This window comes from Megascapheus bottae, chromosome 25 (genome assembly GCF_031878675.1).
Source record: "Megascapheus bottae isolate mThoBot1 chromosome 25, mThoBot2.hap1, whole genome shotgun sequence".
Classification (NCBI taxonomy): Eukaryota; Metazoa; Chordata; class Mammalia; order Rodentia; family Geomyidae; genus Megascapheus; species Megascapheus bottae.
This window is the reverse complement of record NC_143533.1, coordinates 1,760,859-1,783,180: the sequence shown is the minus strand read 5'-3', so window position 1 is coordinate 1,783,180 and position 22,322 is coordinate 1,760,859. Positions and strand designations below refer to the sequence as shown.

Genomic DNA, 22,322 nt, shown 5'->3' with positions numbered 1-22,322 from the left:
GGAATTCAAACGCCGCGCTGGGAACGTTACTAGAAGCTGCGCGCCCCTGATTGGCCGCGGGGGATTTAAAATCCAAACCCGCCCGCCGCGCGGCATCATGGGAGCGCTCTGCGCAGCCGCCGTCGCCGCCTTTAAACCCCGGGCAGCTGGACCCGAGGCTTGATTGACACCGTACGCACGTGGGACGTCCCTGGGAACCGGATCCGGCGTGCGGAAGCGGAGCCCCTGACCCCGCCCCACCCTCCGATCCCCCTAACCCTCTCCCTCCCCCTGAACCTGTCTCCCCTCCCTCTACCCCCCTCCCCACCTCCGCCAGCCCTTCGCCTATTGGCCCGGCCCCTCCCCCAGGGGCTCAGGGTTTAGGACTCCACCTGAGCCGGAAAACTTTATTTCCCCGCCATCCAGACTAGAAACCTTAGGCACTGACACCAGCCAGCCTAGTAGGTAGCTTGGCAAGACGGCACCCATTGTCCGCTGTCTGTCTGCCAAGCCAACCTAAATAAACCCCAAAACCTAAGCAAAGCCAGGATGCCACCTACAGCTTCGTGACCAGTTCTCCAGCTCCTGGTACCCCAGGATGACAGCACCGAGGAACTTAAGGAAAGCCAAGGAACTGAGGTTACCCTGCAGAATCTGCCTGTAACCATTAGGCTTCCCAGCCAGGTGTCAGTCAGTGGCTCGCGCCTGTAATCCTAGATACTCAGGAGGCTGAGATCTGCGGATCAAGGTTCAAAGCCAGCCCAGGCAGGGAAGTCAGAGAAACTCTTACCTCCAATGAACCACCAGAAAACCGAGGGTGGTGCTGTGGCTCAAAGTGGTAGATACTACTAGTCCTGAGCCGAGAAGATCAGAGATAGTACCCAAGCCCAGAGTTCAAGCCCCAGGACCGACAAAAGAAAGAAAAAGAAAGTCGTTGCTTGGCTTGCTCTCCCAGGGCTAAACCTAGTAGATACTGAGGGTTTGGTTTGTGCCATGCCATTCTGGGTCTTGAACTGAGGACCTAGGGGCTGTTTCTAACCCACGCCTCCTCCCCCACTCCCAAGCCACTCCAACCTCCCCAAGACTGGCACTCTACCACTTGAGCCACAGCTCCACTTCTGGCTATTCTGTGATTAGTTGGAAATGAGTCTCCTGGGTTTTACTGTTAGGGCTGGCTTTGAACTGTGATCCTCACAAATGCTGTAAATGAATTCCAAAACCACTGGAGCCACAGCACCACATCTGGCTTTTTCTATGTATGTGGTACCAAGGAATCAAACCTGGGTCTTCATGCATGCTAGGCAGGCACTCTAACATTAGGCCCTTAAAAACTTTTTTTTGGAATGCATTTACAGCGTTTGAAAAAGTGACTACACAAATTCAGATTTATGGATCTTCCTGAGACCCATCTGAGGCAGAGGTGGGGCTGCCATCCAGCTGTTCACCTCACGGAATCCATGCTATATAAGCCACAGGTTCAGATAAGAATAAGGTACCGGGGCCAGGTATGGTGGCTCATGCCTGTAATCCTAGCTACTCAGGAGGCTGAGATCTGACGATCTCGTTCAAAGCTAGCCCAGGCAGGAAAGAATGTGAAACTCTTATCTCCAATTAACCTCTAGCAAATGAGAAATCAGGCTGTGGCTCAAGGGTAGGGCAGTAGCCTTGAGCTGAAAAACTCAGAGACAGCGCCCAGGCCCAAAATTCAAGCCCCATCACACACACACACACACACACACGCACACACACACACACACACACACACACACACACACACACGAATATGTCACAGGGGGTGGGGGAGCATGGCCTAGTGGTAGAGTGCTTGCCTAGCATGCAGGAAGCCTCAGTACCACACACACAGAAAAAGCCAGAAGTGGTGCTGTGGCTCAAATGTGTTAGCTCAAGTGTTAGCCTTGAGCAAAATGTGTCCAAGGACAGTGCCTAGGCCCTGAGTTCATGCCCCAGGACTGGCAGAAAAAGAAAAAAAGAAAGTCACATAGTGACTTTTACACATCCTGTAAACCCCATGGGACTAAAGGGGACCATAAGAAAGCAGTCCCATACAGAAAACACAACCAAACGGCTCCTTGTCAAACATTCACTTTGACTTAGCAATTTTCTCCCTTTTCCCCTTAATTCTTTTTTTTTTTTTTTTTTTTTTTTTTTTTTTTTTTACAGTCATGGGGCTTGAACTCTGGGCCTGAGCAATGTTCATAGGCTCTTCAACTCAAGGTTAGCACTCTACCACTTGAGCCACAGCACCACTTACAGTTTTCTGGCAGTTAATTAGAAATAAGAGTCTCATGGACTTTCATGCCCTGGTAGGCTTGAACCATGATCCTCCAATCTCAGCCTCTTGAGTAGCTAGGATTACAGGCATGCGTCACCAGTGCCTGGCTTGTCCCCTAATTCTGATCCAAATACCTCTTCAAGAGTTACCTTTAGAAGGAGCCTCCAAGAGGAAGAATAATGCAAGACTGGGCAGGGAGGAAGGGCAGGCAGGAGGGAGAGAAGAGTGAAGGCATGTGGGGAAAAGCAAGAAGCCTGAACAGGCATCTGATGGTTTTCCTGTCCTTGTCACCTTTACCACAAGCCCCTAGGCACCAGCTATGTGTATACACCCAATCCATAGACATTGCTATTTCATTTTCTAGTCTGTCAGGATGACACAAGCCTGGATCGATGAGAACCAAATCCAGGAGCTTGGTGGGGAGTCATACTGCGGAGGCTGAAAAGACAGACAAGTCAAAACAGGCCTGAACTGCACAGATATGCCTAATGGCCCTGTTCCCATGCAGCCTGAAGCCCAGTCTGGCCGTGGCCTTCTCTGCTCTGTGGTCCAATACATCCCAGTCAGTCCTCAGCCATTGGGAAAGGCCTCAGTCAAGGTCTTGCCCATCTGTATTCTTTTCTAGGGGTTTACAATTCCTTATAGAAATAATTGCCAATGGGGTCGGGAGTTTGGCCTACTAGTTAAAGTGCTTGCCTAGCATGCATGAAGACCCAGGTTCGATTCCTCAGTACCACATACATAGAAAAAAAGCCGGAAGTGGTGCTGAGGCTCAAGTGGTACAGCTCTAGTCTTGAGAAAGTCCAAGGACAGTGTTGAGGCCCTGAGCTCAAGCCCAGGACTGGCAAAAAAAAAAAATAGAAATAATTGCCAAGTGACAAAAGTGTCATGGAGATACAGTCCACCTGGCCTTGCCTAAGTTACACATTCACAACATTCACAACAGCTAACACACTCTCAAACAGTATGGCTACATAATGATAGCCTCCCTGACTGATCGCTGGACTGTTTTGTCTTCCCAGACCCACTCAGGAAGGGACTTTGCACCCCCATACCATTTAGGGAGCAGTAGATGAAAGAAAGGTCACCACCCAGATGGGGTTTGTCACAGTGATTGATCAAAAGGGTGCCACAAATCACTGAGTACTTGGGAGACTGCCTTAAAGTAGAAGGAAAACTAAGCACCAGTGGCTCATGCCTGTAATCTAGCTATCTGAAAATCATGGTTCCAAACCACCCTGGGAAGAAAAGTTCTCATCTCCAATTAACCACCAAAAAGCTGGAGGTGAAGGTATCAAATAGTGCCAGCTCTTGAACTCAAAGCCCAAGTACTGGTGTGAGTGTGGACATACACACAAAATAGAAGGAATGGCAGTCTCACATCTGTAATTCTAGCTAGCTATTCAGGAGGCTGAGATCCGAGATCGTGGTTCAAAGCCAGCCTGGACAGGAAAATCCCATAAGACTTTCATCTCTAATACTATCAGAAAACTGGAAGTGGAGTTGCCCTCAAAATGGAAGAGTTCTAGCCATGACCAAAAGAGCTCAGAGACAGTACCCAGGCTTTGAGTTCAAGCCCCATGACCTATCATAGAAAAAAATTAAAAAGCCAGTGGCTCATTGCCTGTAATCCTAACTGTTCAGCAGGCTGAGATGTGATGATCATGGTTTGAAGACAGTCTGGGCAGAAAAGTCCCTGCAACACTCTCGCCTCCAATTAATTACTCAAAAATTGATTTGGTGCTGTTGCTCAAGTGGTAGAGGGTAAGCCTTGAGCATAAAAAGGCTCAGGGATCCTAAGTTCAAGCCCCAGGACAGGAAGAAGAAGAAGAAGAAGAAGAAGAAGAAGAAGAAGAAGGAGGAGGAGGAGGAGGAGGAGGAGGAGGAGGAGGAGGAGGAGGAGGAGGAGGAGGAGAGGAAGAGGAAGAGAAGGAGCAGGAGGAGGAGGAGGAGGAAGGAGGAGGAGGAGCAGAAGGAGGAGGAGGAGGAAGAGGGGGAGGAGGAGGAGGGGGAGGAAGAGAAGGCGGAGGAAGGAGGAGGAGGAGGAAGGAGAGGAAGAAGAAGAAAGCTGGGTGCAGTGGCTCATGCCTGTAATCCTAGCTACTCAGGAGGCTGAGATCTGAGAATCAAGGTACAAAGCCAGCCCGGGCAAAAAAGGACCTGAGACTCTTCTCTCCAATTAAACTCTAAAAAATTGGAAGTGGGGCTTGGTTCAAGAGTAGGGTGGTAAGGTGGTAACCTTGAGCAGAAGAGCTCAGGGACAGCGCCCAGGCCTAGTTCAAGCCCTATGACTCACAAAAAGGAGGAGGAGGAGGAGGAGGAGGAGGAGGAGGAGGAGGAGGAGGAGGAGGAGGAAAAGGAGGAAAGAAAGAAAAAGAAGAGTGATTACTTACATCCTAGCTTCTCATGAGGCTGAGATATAAGTATCCCAGTTCAAAGTCCTCCCAGACAGGAAAGTCTGAGAGATTATTATCTCTAATTAAGCACCAAAATAAAACTGGAAGTGGAGCTATGGCTCAAGTTGTAGAGTGCTAGCCTGGGGGTGCAGGGCCAGGGAGAAGAGCTCAGGAACAATGCCAAAGATTTGAGTTAAAAATTCGGGACAGGCATTAAAAACAATAAATTAAAAAACAAAAGTAGAAGGGGAAATAAAGTCCTCTCTTTAAGGATGAAACATGAGCACAGAACCATGTCCTCAGGTTCAGAGAGGAAGTCCACTCACTGTAGGAGATAAAAAGGCCTCCTGGGCCAGGAGTTTGGCCTAGTGGTAGAGTGCTTGCCTAGCATGCACGAAGACCCAGATTGGACTCCTTGGTACCACATACTTAGAAAAAGCCAAAAGTGGTGCTGAGGCTTAAGGGGTGGAGTTCTAGCCTTGAGAAAGTTCAAGGACAGTCCTCAGGCCCTGAGCTTAAGCCCAGGACTGGCAAAAAAAAAAAAAAAAAAAAAAAAAAAAGAATACAAAGCATCTCTGGTAGGACTCCCTTTCTCACCATGACAAGTTATGACAAAGCCGTGTGCAGGAAGCTTATACCTGTGTTCCTGGCTATTCAGGAGGCTTAGATCTGAGGATCTTGGTTCAAAGCTGGCCTGAGCAGTAAGACTTAACAGGAGTCCCGAGCAGCAGGAGACTCTTATCTCCAATTAACTAGAAAAAAAAAAAAAAGATGGAAGTGGAGCTGTGGCTAAGTGGTAGAGAATTAGCCTTGAGTAAAAACACTAAGGCCTTAGATTCAAGCCCCTGTACTGGCACACATGCACATGCATGCATGTACACATACTTATTACTTAGTGTTTTCTAAGCATCAAGAACTGTCCTTAATAGTCTTGTTAGATTGTTATTTAGGAATTTTTGTGTTTGCTTGGCTTACTTGCTCTGCAGGCACTCTAACCACTTGAGCCATGTCTCCATCTCAGTATTTTGCCAGTTAAATGGAGATGGAGTCTCATGGATACTTTTCTGCTCTGGCTGGCTTCAAACCAAGATCCTCTAGATCTCTGTTTCCTAGATAGCTAGCAGCAACTGGCAGTGTGTGTGTGCGTGCGTGTGTGTGTGTGTGTGTGTGTGTGTGTTAATGCTGCAGTTTGAATTCAGAGCCTTGTGTATGCTAAGCAGGTGTAATTCCCCTCACCCATAAGTGATTATATCTTTTGAGATCCTCCACCTTTGCCTCTTTAAAAGCTAAGATTCTAGGTACACACCACCTATTTTTTTTTTTTTTTTTGCCAGTCCTGGGCTTGAGCTCAAGACCTGAGCACTGTCCTTGGACTTTCTCAAAGCTAGAGCTGTACCACTTGAGCCTCAGCACCACTTCTGGCTTTTTTCTACATGTGGTACCGAGGAATTGAACCTGGATCTTCATTGAGCATGCTAGGCAAGCACTTTAACCACTAGGTCAAACTCCCGGCCCCACACCACCTTTTTTGTCTACATTCATTCAGGTGGATTTCTGTCACTTGCAACAAACCATCCTAACTAAATTTTCCTCTAGCACACATTCTTCTAAACAAGGTATAAAACTTAAGACATCATGCAATACCAGCAGAGAGTACCTGCAGAAAGTAGTCTCCCTTCTCAGACCACAGCTGTAGCCACAGAACAACAGGGACATGTGTCAAAAGGGACAATGTCCTTCCTGCCTAGAGAAGATACTGTTGAACAATTTACCCAATATCTGCTCCCAACCTTTTCCTTGACTGCCTGGCAAAGCAAAATAGCCACTTCCTCAGCTTGCGGTGCAGTTAGAGCTGGTCAGATAGACAATTTGGGGCAATAACAAGGATTACAACATGGAAGATTCCAGAAGACTGTTAACAGCATGGGTTCTAGAGCCAGAATGCCCAGATTCACTCACTGTAGCTGTACAGATTTTACAAATCACCTGTCCTTGAGGATAATGCCCATCTAGGTCCTGGGGCTTAAATTCAGGGCTGAGACTGAGCTGTTTTTGCTCAAGGCTGATGCTCTATCACTTGAGCCACAACTCCACTTCTGGTCTTTTTGGTGTTTAATCAGCGAAAATGAGTCTTCAGGCCCTCAGATCCCAACTTCCTGAGTAGCAGAATTAGAGGTGTGAGTCACTGGTGCCCAGCTTTAAAGGACTTTTTAATGTTGCTTCTGGATCTCGAACTCAGGACCTTGAGTATTTTCTTAGCTTTTTGTTTTTTAAATCAGTTATGGGGCCTGAACTCAGGGCCTGAGTGCTGTTCCTGAGCCTCTCAAGAAGTTTCCTGAGTGCTCAAGGCTGGCACTCTACCATTTCACCCACTGCACCACTTCTGGTTTTCTAGATGTTAACTGGAGGTAACACGGGAACTTTGATCCTCATATTTCAGCCTCCTGAGGAGCTAGCCTCTGGCACCCAGCTCCATAGCTTCTTTATTCAAGGCTGGCACTCTATTACTTGAGCCACAACTCCACTTCTGGTTTTTTCCTGGTTTATTGGAGATAAAGAGTCTCATAGACTTTCCCACCTGGAATGACTTTGAACCATGTTCCTCAGATGTCAGCCTTCTGAATCAGCATTTATTTTAAAAGCCTAAAACATAATGTGTGCTTTTTGTTCACCACTCACATGGATAGATATTAAATGTGCCACGCTTACTTTTTGCAACACAAATTGGAGAGGAATCTCTTAGACAAGTCCTGGAAGATTTTTATAGTCTTTTTTTTTTTTTTTTTTTTCCTTGGTGGATCATGGGGCTTGAACTCAGCCTGGGTGCTGTCCCTGAGCTCTTCAGCTCAAGGCTATGGCCCTACCCTTGAGCCAAGCCCCACTTCCCATTTTCTAGAGGTTAATTGGAGATAAGAGTCTCAGGTCCTTTTTTGCCCGGGGCTGGCTTTGAACCTTGATCCTCAGATCTCAGCCTCCTGAGTAGCTAGGATTACAGGCAGGAGCCACCATGCCCGGTTCTGAGTTGCTGGAAGAAGCACTGCCCCGAGCATATTCAGTACACCAGGAGGCTGGGAAGTGCCTAAGGCACAGCAGCTGCTGGATTTCAGACCTTCAAGCTGGTGGTTCAGCCCAGTTGGCTTATAGCACTGAACCTACTGTGCTTCTCAGCCTCTCCCTGCTCAACCTGGGAATCAAGGCAGAACCAGAGCCTTGTGCCATCAGATGGTGGAGATGGTATGAACAGGTGTGTCCAGGAGACAATTTTAAGGGTTCATTGAGCACAAATGTAACTGGGCTCCAGGATAAACATTATTCTCTGAATTGTGGGGGACTGGGCACAAAGATGGGGCAGGCAGGGGGAGCAATGCTAGGATAGATGACATGTGGTCATAAAGGTCTTATTTATTTATGTGTTTAGTGCCAGTATTAGGGCTTGAACTCAGGGCTTCTCTCTCCCTTGGCTTTTTTCCTGCTCAAGGTTAGGGCTCTACCACTTGAGTCACACTTCCCCTTGTGAATTTTGCTTGTTCATTGGAGATGCGTCTCTTGGATCTCAATCTTCTCAGTAGCTTGGAATATAGGCAGGAGCTACAGTGCCTGGCCCTGTCTTCCATTTTATAAGACAAACTCCTTGAGGGAGAGTGGAGGGAGGGACTATGTGACTTGATCCACATGGGAGACCGGAACCTGGGACTTTGCAGAGGCCAGTCAGGGGGGACGGAGGTACCCCTGTTCTAGTGAAAGCCAAAGGCCCTGGAGCAAGCAGGATGCTACAACAAACACCTTTTATTAACCACATTGCCCGCTGAAGTCCCTTGGGAAAGGAACAGCACTATTTGACGTGGACCTGCACTTCTGACTTGGACCTCGAAACTACAAACACTTTTCCTCGTGATTAAGAGCAATTATGGCTACTGCCAAATGGGAGCAGATGGGAAGCTGCACTGAGTGGGAGTGCGGGTTTAGGGTGCGTGGGGAGACTGTGCAGCTCTGGAGGCCCCTCCCTTGCAGCAGCATTGATGTCCTGAATGTGCAGGCTGTGGGGCTGGGGACAGTTTCGACTTCCAAACTGTGGTACACAGCCACCATTGGTAGGTCAGGTGTGTGTCTCACATGACAACAGCTCTTCCAGATGTGCTCAGAGAATTCTTCAGTACTTAGAGCCTTGTATGATTGGAAAGGCTAACTTAAAAAAAAAGAAAGAAAGGTAGATGGATGATGGCAATGATATAATTGCTCCTACGGACGCTGACTGGTCACTTCGTTCCCCAAGTTTATCTTAGAGCTCACGCGAATTCAAGGCAAGAGCAGACACTAGACTTGCGTCAGTGGCAAAAACTTCTGGTAGTAGCTCTTGGTGACATCAATCATCAGCTCCTGAGTGCATTCTGGGAGCTCCCCTGAGAAGAGTCCTGAAAGACAGAGAGACCTACATCAGCCACGAGAGCAAGCAAGGAGGGCTGCAGTGCTAACCTCGGGTCCATCTACACCTGGAGCTCTTTTCTCTTCCTATAGTATCTACCTGCTAGGTTAAGACGGACAGAATAGTCCACGGGGCCAAGAGCAGTGGCTACTGCCTTCATCTCAAGATGTTTGGGAGGCCAGTGATCAAGGAGATCCTAGTTCTAGGTCAGCCTGGACAAGAGGTGAGACCCCGCCCCCACCTCAACCAACTAGCAAGGCATGGTGACACAGGCCTGGAATCCCAGCTGCACAGGAGGCAGGATCACGTAAGAAGGTTCTTTCTTTTTTTGTTGTCGGTCATGGGGCTTGAACCACGATTCTCAGAGCTCAGCCTCCTGAGGAGCAAGGATGACAGGTGTGAGCCACCAGCGCCGAGCAGAAGGTTTTTCTTTAAGGATCTGGCTTAAGGATGCAGGGTGGGGGTAGGTGGAGGAAGAAATTCTGGAGGCACAGGGTAAAAGTAGTGATCCAGGAGATTAAATTGAGACTGAACTGCGTGCGATGGCACAGACAGCTTTACAGCAAGCAGAAAGAGGTGACGCTCCAAATTTACTCAAACGAAGATGAGTCAACTTTTAAAAAGCAGTTCTGTGAGGGCAGAATAAAGCAGGGAGTTTGAAGTGTCAAGATTTCTGTGTAGCTGACATGGCACAGGTCTATGTCATCTATGATGACAAGCTTTGATTTGTCACAGCATTTCAGCCTGGCTGAAATGACCTAGATCCTTTCTCATGGGTTCCCTCTCCTTTGTTTCACACTGAAGTATCATCTGTAGAGATCCAAAATGTGCCAGTGTCCTGGACCCTGTGTCTGTATCAGAAGACAGAGACTGTGAAACTGCATTCAGATGACTGGCACGCTCTGTGAAATGGCACTGAAGAAACTTTACAGGTTACCTGGGAGCCTGGATACTATGGGCCTCCCAGCCAGCCTCTGTTTCCTCATCTGCACTATGGTTGCACACAGCTTCACCAGAGTTTCATTCCACCAGTGTTCATTATTCAGATTTGACATACCCAGCAGTGCTGCCCTGTCTCCTGCCACTAATGACCAGAAGAAGCTGATAATAAGGAACTCGTGAGCCACTGGCTCCCGGCTGTAATCCTAGCTATTCGGGAGGCAGAGATCTGAGGATCGCAGTTTGAAGCTAGAATGGGGAAGGAAAGTCTGTGAGACTCTCATCTCTGATTAATAAGATAAAAGAAAAAAGCCAGAAGTGGAGGTGTGGCTCAAGTGGTAGAGTTCCAGCCTTGACTGAAAACACTAAGGTACAGTTTCCAGATTCAAGTCCTGATGCCAGCACGCATGCTTACTTCAGACTGGATACATGTCTGGCAATTACTTAAAACAACTGCTGGGGCTGTTCTGAACCATTACTTGCTAAGAACTTGCTTGTGATCCCAATATGGGGAGAACCACAAAATAAAAGCATCCCTTCCTCCGTCAGTAAAACCATATGCAAGAGACAACAGAATGGCCAACTGACTCCCTGAAGAATCTATACATCTTAGAATGATGAGATGTTTAAGTGAACAAACAACGAGCCAGGCTCACACATGTAATCCTAGCTACGGGAGAGGCTGAGATCAGAGGTTTAAAGCCAACTTGGGAAGAAAAGCTCATGAGATTCATCTCCAATGAACCATCAAAAAGCCAAGAGTGGAGCTGTGGCTCGAGTAGTAGAGCACAGCCTTGAGCTAAAGTTCAGTGACAGTGCACAGGCCCTGGGATCAAGCCTCAGCATCTGCACAAAAACAAAAAAGAAAGCAAAACAATGCCCCTAGTCTCCCTCTTCCTGTCAGGCTCCATCTGGGAATTTACGATGTGTCTTGTAGATGTAACATGTCAACTGTGTAAAATAACTAGGAGGAAAAAGACAGGTCTGGGTGCGGCTGGGCCTTTCCTATCACTTTTCTGTGTTTTCTGTTTTCTGGGATGAGCATCCATGACTTTCTGACTTAGAACTCAGCTCATAAGGGGCTCCACCCAGGGGACCCTCTAGGGCTCCACCTAAGTCCTCCTGTCAGCACAGGATGAGGTCACACACTTGATCGATTCTCCCAATTTAGGGATTTCTGCCTGTCCTGGAGGTATAAATTCAAATGTGCAACCAAGGTGAGAAAGCAGCATGAATTCTCTAAAGACAACTTGTCTTTTTCTTTTTCGTTTCTTTTCCTTTTTTCTTTCTTTCTTTTTTTTTTTGTCCATTGTGGGACTTGAACTCTGGGTGTTGTCCCTACACTTTTCAGCTCAAGGCTACCACCCTACCTCTTGAGCCACAGAACCATTTCCTGTAGTCTGATGGTTCATTGGAGATAAGAGTCTTACGGACTTTAGTGCCCAGGCTGGCTTTGAACCAAGTCCTCAGATCTCAGCTTTCTGAGTAGCTAGGATGAGAGGTGTGAGCCAACATGCCCAGCTCTTTTTTTTCTAGTCCTGGGGCTTGAACTCAGGGCCTGAGCACTGTCCTGGGGCTATCTCAAGGTTAGTGCTCTACCACTTGAGCCACAGCATCATTTCCAGCTTTGTGAATGTGGTACTGAGGAATCAAATCTAGGGCTTCGTGCATGCTAGGCAAGCACTCTACCACTAGGTCACACTTGCAGCTCCATACTTGTCCCACCAGAGGCCAGACCAGCAAGAGGTGCTTCTTCCTGCTTGCTGGGCGGACTGGTTCTGCATCAAACTTTTCTTTTTAATTTAATTAATTTTTTATTTATTTATTTTTGCATAAAACTTTCTAAAATTATTCTTTATTTATTTGCATCAAACTTTTCTTGAAGGAAAGGCCTCTTGGGGTTTTTTGAAGATCTTTGCTGTGGGGAGCTGGCAAGACTTTCTCTCTAGCTATGTCATTTTAGTTTTACTTTCCTCTTAGTAAGTTTTGTTTTTGTTTTTGTTTTTGTTTTGTGGGTCATGGGGCTTGAATTCTGGGTCTGGGCACTGTCCCTGGGCTCTACAGATCAAGGCTACTGCCCTACCCCTGGGCCTGGGTACTGTCTGGAGTTCTGCAGCTCAAGGCTACAGCCCTACCCACTTCTGGTTTTCTAGTGATTAAATTGGCAATAAGAGTTACAAAGTCTTTAGATCTTTACTGCCTGTGCTGGCTTGGAATAGAGATCCTCAGATCTCAGCCTCCTGAGTAGCTCAGATTACAGGCATGAGCCACCATGCCTGGTAAGTTCTTTATTTTCTTGAGAAGCCAGTTATACATTTAAAAATCTTAAGTTCATGATGAGAGATAGGAGTTACATACATGACTTTTGCAATAGGAAATTAAATGTTCTAAGAAGGCTGAAATAAAAGCAACCAAGCGAAGGTTACCTGGGCATCCTGAGAAGACAGTGAAGGGTGGGACCACGGTTTCTGGAGGCAATACTGTGTTGTCAAGAATTTTGCAGCAGTCTTTCAACACACAACGGCGCCCCTGAAATCCAAGTCTTATTAATAGGAAACACATCAGGACTGGAAGGGGAGGTTTTCTCTTGTGCAAGCTCTTCCTTATTTTTCTCCATTTTAGATATATTACAGCATAGCCAGGGACAGTGACGAGAGGCTGAGCCTCAATTACCTGCTTTGGGCGGAATCTGAAGAAGCTGAGAGGAGAGTGTGACATGTGCACCCACATGCACACCAGTGCATTTTGGGGGGAGGGTTTGTATACTAGGGATAGTACTCATCTGGTTTACTCATCTATTTTGCTCCTGTTCCTTCTAGCCACAGAATCTCTACTTTCTTTGGGAACTACCTCAGTCTAAACCCCAGCCCACTTGCTACCTACTGCCCTACCCCTCCCCCCCCCCAATAAATCTGAGCCTGATCACGATGACTGCTTTAGAAACTGGTCTATGAGTCAACTGAGTCTCATGAACCACAGGTATGGGTCTAGCTGGGACAACTGGGAGAGGCAGCATCTTTTTTTTTTTTGCCAGTCCTGGGCTTGAGTCCAGGGCCTGAGCACTGTCCTTGGACTTTCTCAAGGCTAGAACTCTACCACTTGAGCCTCAGCACCACTTCCGGCTTTTTCTATATATGTGGTACCTAGGAATCGAACCCAGGTCTTTGTGCATGCTAGGCAAGCACTTTAACCACTAGGTCAAATTCCCGGCCCCGAGAGGCAGCATCTTTCCTGGGACTTCCAGAGGACAGGAAGTTCCTGGAGCAGCCATATTCCCTCCTCCCAGGACAGTCAGACCCCAGATGAAAGAACAGGGATGAAGACTCATTCTTGTGATCCCTGGAGCCTGCTGAGCATGAAATCAGGTTCTACCTCTGGCTCTGCATTCCATCATGTTGTACATTATCTACTCTTCCTCAACACCCTCTGAAAGCTAGCCCCTTCCTTTTCTCCCTTCTATTCTGGGATCAAACAATCTGTCTACATACACACTAAGGGATTCCTCTGAGCTATCTGCACAATGAGAAGTAAATGATGGAAGGAAAGAAGCTTAATACAGGGAAGAAAATGCGCCCATTATCACGACAGTGGAATGGTCTTCCCTGAGCTGGGATTAGCCACTGCTGTCCACCTTTGCTGTGCCCTGCTGGTTCCAGGAACATGAACTGCAGCCAGTTTTGATACTTTAGAGTCTGAGTCATATACAGAGTGAGAGAGCTGGCTTGCATTCATGGGGCAACCATGGAAGAAACATGAGCTTGATTTGGGCTTTATATAGCTGAAATATAGGAAGCATTTTCCCTAAACAATAGGCAGATCAGCTCATTCTCACCTAGTAGTTCTGAGAAACCCCAGCAGAAATCAGGCTCTTGCCGGGCACCGGCGGCTCATGCCTGTCATCCTAGCTACTCAGGAGGCTGAGATCGGAGGATCAGGGTTCAAAGCCAGTCCGGGCACTAAAGACCATGAGACTCTCATCTCCAATTAACCACCAGAAAAAAACCGGAAGTGGCGCTGTGGCTCAAGTGGTAGAGTGATAGTCTTGAGTTGAAGAGCTCAGGGACAGTACTCAGGCCCCATGATAGACAAAAAAGAAGAAATCAGTCTCTTTGCCTAGGAACAGCAATAAATCCAAGCTGTGGCTGGATGGAAAATATGGAGGCCTATACACCTAAGCAGCAGAACCCTGTGGGTGTCATGATGGATGTATATAGGCCCTATACTACTCTGACAGGATGGCCACTGGTGACTCTAACACTCACCTGCCAATCCCTTCCCTGCAATGCTTAAGCTCCTCTCATTAAAAAAAAATATTATTAATTATTATTATTATTTTTTTTACCAGTCCTGGCCTTTGAACTCAGGGCCTGGGCACTGTCCTTGAGCTTCTTATGCTCAAGGCTAGCACTCTACCACTTTAGCCATAGTGCCACTTCCAGCTTGTTCTGTTTATATAGTACTGAGGAATCGAATTCAGGGCTTCATGCATGCCAGGCAAGCACTCTACCACTAAGCCACCTTCCCAGCCCCAAAATCTTCTCATTTACTGTGTCAACGTGAACTTGGTCCTCAGACCCACCTCCACGCGACTGTACACTTTCTGAAGAAGACAACATGGAGCTACTCACAAGTGTGGAGATTAAATCCTGCCTCTACTCTTCATTAGCTTTTGCAAGTGCGCTGCCACTTGAGCTACAGGGCCATTTCTGGCATTTTCTGAGTAATTCATTGTAGCTTTCCGGCCTGGGCTGGCTTCAAAACGAGATCCATAGATCTCAGATCCTCGGTGTAGTTAGGATCGCAGGGGTGAGTCACTGGCACCTGGCTCTTCTCTAGCTTTGTCAAGTCCACCCACATCTACAGTCTCAGTCTTCTCATCTGCAATCAGGGACAATGTGAGAGGACCAAATGCCTTGGCATGGCTGTATTGATTAAATCAAGTCACCGAAGGAAAAAGCATAACATATGGAAGAAAAACTAGCCATTTTATATATTTCATTTTTTTTATAGTCAGTCTTAGGGCTTGAACTCAGGGCCTGGACCTGTTGCAACTTTTTTACTCAACGCTTACACCCTACAACTTGAGTCGTAGCTCCATTTCCAGCTGTCTAGTGGTTAACTGAAGATAAGAGTCTTTCTTCCAGGCACCAGCAGCTCACTCCTGTAATCCTAGCCTCTCAGGATATTGAGATCCCAGGATCATGGTTCAAAGTCAACCCAGGCAAGAAAGTCTGTGAGACTCTTATCACCAATGAACCACCCAAAAACTGGAAGTGGCACAAAGTGGTAGATTGCTAGTCTTGAGCAATCTAGACAGTGCCCAGGCCCTGAGTTCAATCCTAAAAAACAAACAACAAAATAAAACAATCTCACAGACTGTCCTGCACAAACTGACTTTGAACTGGGATCCTGTGACCCTCAGATCTTAGCCTCCCAGGTAGTTAGCATCTGGCTGTCATTATAATTAACATGGAGAAAACACTAAACACTACAACCTCAGGAGGCTAGATAGTAGTCCTGTCCTGTCTGCCCCGGAAGTGGGCCAGCTGACTACGGCATGGAGTGGAGGGGAATAAGGCAGCTTAGGTAGCCAAGTCATCATACTCACTATCACACAGTTCTTGCCCACGTGAACATAAGAACCAATCTGAGCGGCGTTGACCACACAGTCTTCCTCAATAAAGACATGGTCTCCGATATGTAAAGGAAAGAATGCAACACTGGAGAAGAAGAAGATGACAATGAAAGGTCAAGGTAATGAGCTTTGGGAGAAGGATTCTAAAAGTACAGATTATAATTTCAACAAACAAGATCATAGGCTACAATTTCCAGGACCCACTATCCTTCAGCTTTATTCATTCATCATATTTACTGTGTGCCTACTAAGTGCCAGAGTCTATGTAAGAGATACGCTGTCCCAGAGAAGTAGAGTCAAGAGAAAACAAAAGCAAAAACAAAGATGCTGGGGGCTGGGAATGTGGCCTAGTGGTAGATTCTTCAATACCTCATAAACAGAAAAAGCTGGAAGCAGTGCTGTGGCTCAAGTGGTAGAGCACTAGACGTGAGCAGAAAAGTTTAGGGATAGCCCTGGGAAAAGAGAGAGAGGGAAGAGAGAAGGGAGGGAGGACAAGGGGATAAGCATGGAAGGGAGCGGGGGTGGGGGGAGACAGAGGGAAAGAGAGAGACGAGAGAGAGGCAGACAAATGCAGAGACTGCAATCTCCCAGTTTCCTCCAATGTCATCGATCAGGTTCTGCGTTCAGACTTACTTTTATTAATTAATTAATTTTTTTGTGGGTCATGGGGCTTGAACTCGGCCTAGAAACCCTGAGCTCTTGAGCTCAAGGCTTACTGCCCTACCCTTGAGCCAAGCCCTATTTCCCGTTTTCTAAAGGTTACTTGGAGATAAAGAGTCTCAGGTCCTTTTGTGCCCACCTGGCTTTGAACCTCGATCCTCAGATCTCAGCCTCCTGAGTAACTAGGATTATAGGCGTGAGCCACCAGGCCTGCTCGGCTGTGCTCAGACTTATTACATCACATTTTAGGTCTTTGGACTAGAATTCACATAAAGAAGGCATTTGCTCACTGGGTCTCTCTTGTTTTCATTGGATAAAACATTTATTCTAGGGGCCGGGAGTTTGGCTCAGTGGCAGAGTGCTTTCCTAGCATGCACGAAGAGCCAGGTTCAATTTCTCCGTACCACATACATACAAAAAAGCCAGAAATGGTGGTGTGGCTCAAGTGGTAGCGCACTAGCCTTGAGAATGCCCAAGTTCAGCCCAAGGCCCTGAGATCAAGCCCCAGCACTGGCAACAAAAATAAAATAAAAAAAATAAAATAAATTTCCATGACTCAAGATTCACTTCCATCTTTGTTATTAATCTAGTTGTATTTTTAGTTTCTGTTCCTTGTGCAACAATGGGTTCTTTGGTGGAATCATACTCTATAATAATACTGATATTTCTGTTTTATCATTTTGAGTCAGGTACTTGCTATGTAGCTCATACTCACCTTGAACTTGTTCTCCTGCTGCCTCAGCCTCCTGAATGCTAGAATTATAGGCATGTGCTACCATGCCTGGAGATAGTGTTGTATTTTTAAATTAAAAATTATCCTTTTTCTTTTTTTTTTTTTGCCCATCCTGGGGCTTGAACTCAGTGTTAGGGCACTGTCCTTGAGCTTTCTCAAAGATAGCACTCTGCCATTTGAGCCACAGCACAATTCTGGCTTTTCCTGTGTATATGGTATCAAGGAATTGAACGCAGAGCTTCATGCATGCTAGGCAAGCACTCTACCACTAGGCCATACTCCTGGCCCCTCTCTTTTTCCTTTTTAAATGTCAATCTTGGAGCTAGAACTCAGGGCCATGGCCACTGTCCCTGATCGTTTAGCTCAAGGCTAGAGCTCTACCACTTCCAGCTATCTGGTAGTTAATTGGACTTTAAACTCTGATCCTCAGATCTCAACCTCTTAAATAGCTAGGATTATAAGGGTGAGCCACTGGTGCTTGGCTCCTTTTCATACTCAACACAAGGATGCCTAGGTGTGATCAATCAAATTTCATTGCTCTGGACAGCTTGGGCAGACTCAGGCTACCGGCATCCGCCAGAGTACAATAACCACCATCAGAGCTGTGTCCTTTATGCTGAACTTTTACTCAAGCCTCAGATAATGGGATGGACCTGCTCAGTGCATAACTCAACCTTTCTACAGGGCTGCCAGCAGCAGCACTGGCCCAGGACAGGAAGGAGGCTATGGAATTACATACCCTTTGCTGAACTTCTTGAACGGTGGCCTGATGACACTTCGACTTTTCACAACGCAGTGGCGTCCAACCCTTACATTCGCCAGATCTCCTCGGATAATGCAGTCATTCATTATGATGGTCTACAAAACAAAGCAGATATTCAAAATCACCAGCACAGCTGAGAGCATGACAAAGTGAAGTACAACAGGACATTGATTGATGGTTATCTTACAGCCTACTGTATCAAATGTTCAGCCCTCCACACTGCCTGCAGACTACCACTGGAGATGGTGCCAGCATATCACAAACTTGTGTGTTCATGTGTATGTTTAGTACTGTGGTCTGAGGCCAGGCCTAGGGCATTCCAGTCAAGAACTCTACTACTTGAGCCATGCCTTTGACTCACTGAATGAACACTTGTTTATTGAGAATTACTACAGCAGACTTACTTTAGATGGCTTTGTTGATTCATTCAGGTCTATCTGCATGCCCAGTGCACTGGGGTGCTCTCCCAGTCACTGTTCTGGCAGATCCCACTTTTCCACATCTCCCTAAACTACTGACTCTCTCAATCTGTATGCTCCCACCAATGGATCTACTAAAATTCTGGTTCATCACCTAGCTTTGGGACACAGATTGCCTGCTCTACTGCAGGTTTCTCTAGAGACTGCCTGGAGGGCTTCAGTAACTCATCTTGAAATCTAGGGACATGAGTGCCCTACACTTGGCATTCACAAAATGTCTACTGAAAAGAAAATGAGGTTAAAAGAAAATGAGCCTGGCATTGGCAGCTAAAGCCTGTAATCAGAAGGCTGAGATCTAAAGATCATGATTTAAAGCCAGCATGATTAGGAAACTCTGTGAGACTCTTATCCAGTTAATCATCACCAAAAAAAAAAAAAAAAAAAGGTGCAAGTACAGCTGTGGCTCAAAGAGTAGAGTGCTAGCACTGAGCACAAAAGCTCAGGGACTGTGCCTGGGCGCTAGTTCAACCCTTAGGACCAGTATTTAAAAAAAAGAAAAAAAAAAAAAGCCAGGTGCAGTGGCTCATGCCTGTAATCCTAGCTACTCAGGAGGCTGAGATCTGACGATCTAAAGTTCTAAGGCAGCCTGAGAAAGAAAGTCCATGAGACTCTTATCTCCAATTAACCACCAAAAGGCTGAAAGTAAAACTATGACTCAAACGGTAGAGCTCTAGCCTTGAGCAAAAAATCTCAAAGACAGCACTCAGACTCTGAGTTCAAGCTTAGGGCTGGCACATGCACATGTGTGTGCACAGAAACCCGCCCCCCCCCACACATACACGGCAAGGAAGAGATGGAATAGACTGAAGACTGAGGAGAGGAGGGAAGAACTGAGAATTATTCCTTAATGGATGTTGAGTTTCTATGCAGGATAATGAAGTTTTAGAAAGAAGTTACATTGAATATAAAATATTGTGATGACTATTATATTTTGTGAGTCGTGGGGCTTGAACTCAGGGCCTAGGCACTGTTCCTAAGCTCTTTTGTTCAAGTCTAGCACTCTACCATTTTGAATCACAGCTCCACTTCCAGTTTTCTACTGGTTAACTGGAGTTAAGAGTCTCATGAGCTTTCCTGCCCTGGATGGCTTTGAACCATGATTCTCAGATCTCAGCCCCCTGAGGAGCTTAGCTTACAGATATGAGCCAACAGTGCCCAACGTGTGACTATTATTAATGGGGTTTACTTGTATATTCTGAAATGGTTAGAGCTATGGGTGTAGCACTTTTGCTATGGCAACTACATTACACATATTTCATCACCAGAAAACAAGTCTTCCCTACAATTATAAACCTTAGAGTGAGCTGAGGGATTTTAAAAATTCTTCTTCTGTTTATTGATGAGAAAGACAGAGTTAACGGAAATTTGTAATTTAATACAGAAATGGTAGGTCTGAACAACTTCTGCATAATATTTCTTCTTGTTTTCAGTGGTACTGGAACTCAAAATCAGGGCCTCACACTTACCAGGCTACTATTCTACTACCACAAACACTATTTCTTCCCTATTAAATTCTCCTACTACACCATACAGGCTTCCTGCATGCTAGGCAAGCACTCTACCAATATGTCACACTCTGAATTCCCATAATGACATCTTATCTACCCAGCTAATGTGATGATTAGTGAAAAGCAAGCAGAATTTTGAGTCTTGAAGCTGACTTTGTCCCTTACCTTGCCATTGAGAACAATGTTCTGGCTTCCACACAACACTGACTGGCGACTCACTTTATTTCCAGAGGCCTAAAAGGAAACAGAAAACTGGGTTAGCAAAGTGGGCTAGTATAGCTTTTCACCAAATAAGCTCATATTGAAAAGAAAACAACTTGACATAGAATGCAGTCTGAAATGGAATGAGGCTGAGTGTTGATAACTCACACCTATAATCTTAGCTACTTAGAAAGCTGAGGTCTGAAGATCACAAAGAAATCCCTGCCCCCCCCCCCAACAAGTCTGTCAGACTCATCTCAAATTAAGCAGTAAAACTAGGGAAGTAGACATGTAGCTCAGCTGGTACAGGGTCAGCCTTAACCAAAAAAGCCAAGAAAGAACAAGAAGTCCTGAGTTCAAGCCCCAGTACCAACACACCCATTATCCAATGGTAGAGTGCTTCCCTTAGCATGCATGCACACATGTGCACACGGGCTAACACAAATGCACACACACACAGAGTAAACTGGAATGAATTCACTATCTCAAAAAAGTAAGGATGGATTAGGAAAGTAAAGATTCAGGGACTGGCTGGTGCCAGTGATTGAAACCTGTAATCCCAGTACTCAGGAGACTGAGATCTGGAGAATTTCAGTTCCTGGACAGGCAGAAAAGTTCACTATATTCTATCTCCAAAACAGTCAGCAACAAAGGAGGGCTTTCGAGGCAAGGCTCCAGTGGTAGAACACCACAGCAAGCAACAAGTGAGGCCTTGGATTAAAACAAAAACAATGAAACAATAGGCTGAAACAAGAATTCAGAGAATGGATCATGAATTTGTATGTGGCACGTCTATAGCTTAGGGGCATCAGATAGAGGGGGGGGGATTCAAATCCCGGTTCCATACTTCTGTTTTAATCCCTAAAATGGGGGTAAGGACTTTAATATTAATGTGTTATGAGATTACAACAAAAAATAATAACCTCAAATAGGCACTTACTCTACTTCCTGATATTTTGTGTGTGTGCCAATCCTGGAGCTTGAACTAAGGACTGGGATATACTCTCCCTTAGCTTTTTTACTCAAGGCTGATGTTCTACCACAGTGAGCCACTGTACCACTTCTGGCTTTTTGAAAATGAACTGGAGATAGGCATTTCATGACTTTCCTGCTTGGGCTGGCATCAAACTGCAATCCTCAGATCTCAGCCTCCTGAGTAGCTAGTAGGATTACAGACATTAGACATTGGCACCTGGTTATTTGCAAATTCTTACACACATATCTTGTGGACTATAATAGCACACGGTATATATACTGTACATATAGCATAAATACTACTACATTTGTAAGACATATAGTAGATATAACTATTCACAATAGCCAGGCAATGGAAACAATCCAGATGCCCTACTGCAGATGAATGGATACAGAAAATGTGGTATATATGTACAATGGAATTCTACATAGCCAACAGTCAAGATAAAATAATGGCATTCGCAGGGAAGTGGATGAATCTAGAGTGAATCGTGTTGAGTGAGACAAGTCAAGACCAAAGGAACAAAAGGCGCATGGTATCCTTAATATGTGGCTATTAAATCCAAAGAGTACAAGAGCAAAGACTCAATAACTGCATACCCAAAGCTATGGACATGGTATTGGAAAAATAAACATAACTACATAGACATAAAAACCTATGACTCGATAGACACAATGTTTTATTACATAGATTATTATGTATCTATGATATACAAACCCTTAGCCTAATTTTGATTAGGTTCTAAAAACTAAGTGCCAGTGACTGTATATAGAGATTCCCTTCTTGAACACTTGTTTGTTAAACATTTGAAATAGGATGTAAAAATCAATGTTAATAAACTCTTTAAAAAAATAAACTAGGTATATACAATTATGAGTATGTACAGTACATAGTATACACATTATATACAGTACATATGTGTACTCATAATTACGTAAATATACGCATACTTTATATAATTACATAGATTATAAACGTGGTAGGACATGTCCTATCTATGTAGTATAACCATAACAACAAACCCGGACGCCCTACGCGGCTCCAGGCGACCCTGGGCACGCGTGGGGAGGAACCCTGGGGAGGGTGGGGCAGGGACGGGGGTGGGGCGCTCGCCAGGCCTCGAGAGGCCGCAGGCTCGGCCGGGGGAGGGCAGGGCTCTCCGGTACCGTCTCGATGTACTCTGACTTGTTGTAGAGCTGCTCGCTCAGTTCCATGACCGCTGTCCCAGCCTCTCCGGCACCGAGGGATGCTGTCAAAGTCTGGATGGCTGAGATTCCGGCTACTTCCGGCTGCCCCTTCGCTTCCGGTCCCATCGATCGCTCGGCTTTCCTCCGGGC

The 22,322-nt window shown here is 46.0% G+C and overlaps 1 protein-coding gene across 1 annotated transcript; it reads right to left on the bottom strand.

Annotated features, from left to right (window-relative positions):
* Positions 1–8,434: 8,434 nt before the first annotated feature.
* On the bottom strand, positions 8,435–22,286 carry Dctn5 (dynactin subunit 5). The gene is made up of 6 exons (XM_090357845.1): positions 22,152–22,286; positions 19,974–20,042; positions 17,798–17,916; positions 15,639–15,750; positions 12,457–12,559; positions 8,435–9,080 (listed from the first exon to the last, which is right to left on the bottom strand). The coding sequence occupies exons 1-6, from the start codon at positions 22,197–22,199 to the stop codon at positions 8,983–8,985; spliced, it is 549 nt and encodes a 182-aa protein (XP_090213971.1). The 5' UTR covers positions 22,200–22,286; the 3' UTR covers positions 8,435–8,982.
* Positions 22,287–22,322: the final 36 nt, after the last annotated feature.

What these genes read in the sequence shown, in the direction of transcription:
- Dctn5 (XM_090357845.1), bottom strand. Translation starts at nt 22,199, where the DNA reads ATGGAACTGAGCGAGCAGCTCTACAACAAGTCAGAGTACATCGAGACG. An exon ending in ACATTGTTCTCAATGGCAAG is followed by an intron (nt 17,917 to 19,973) that starts GTAAGGGACAAA and finishes TTTGTTTTGTAG; the next exon opens with ACCATCATAATGAATGACTG. An exon ending in TTCAAGAAGTTCAGCAAAGG is followed by an intron (nt 15,751 to 17,797) that starts GTATGTAATTCC and finishes CTTCTTCTCCAG; the next exon opens with TGTTGCATTCTTTCCTTTAC.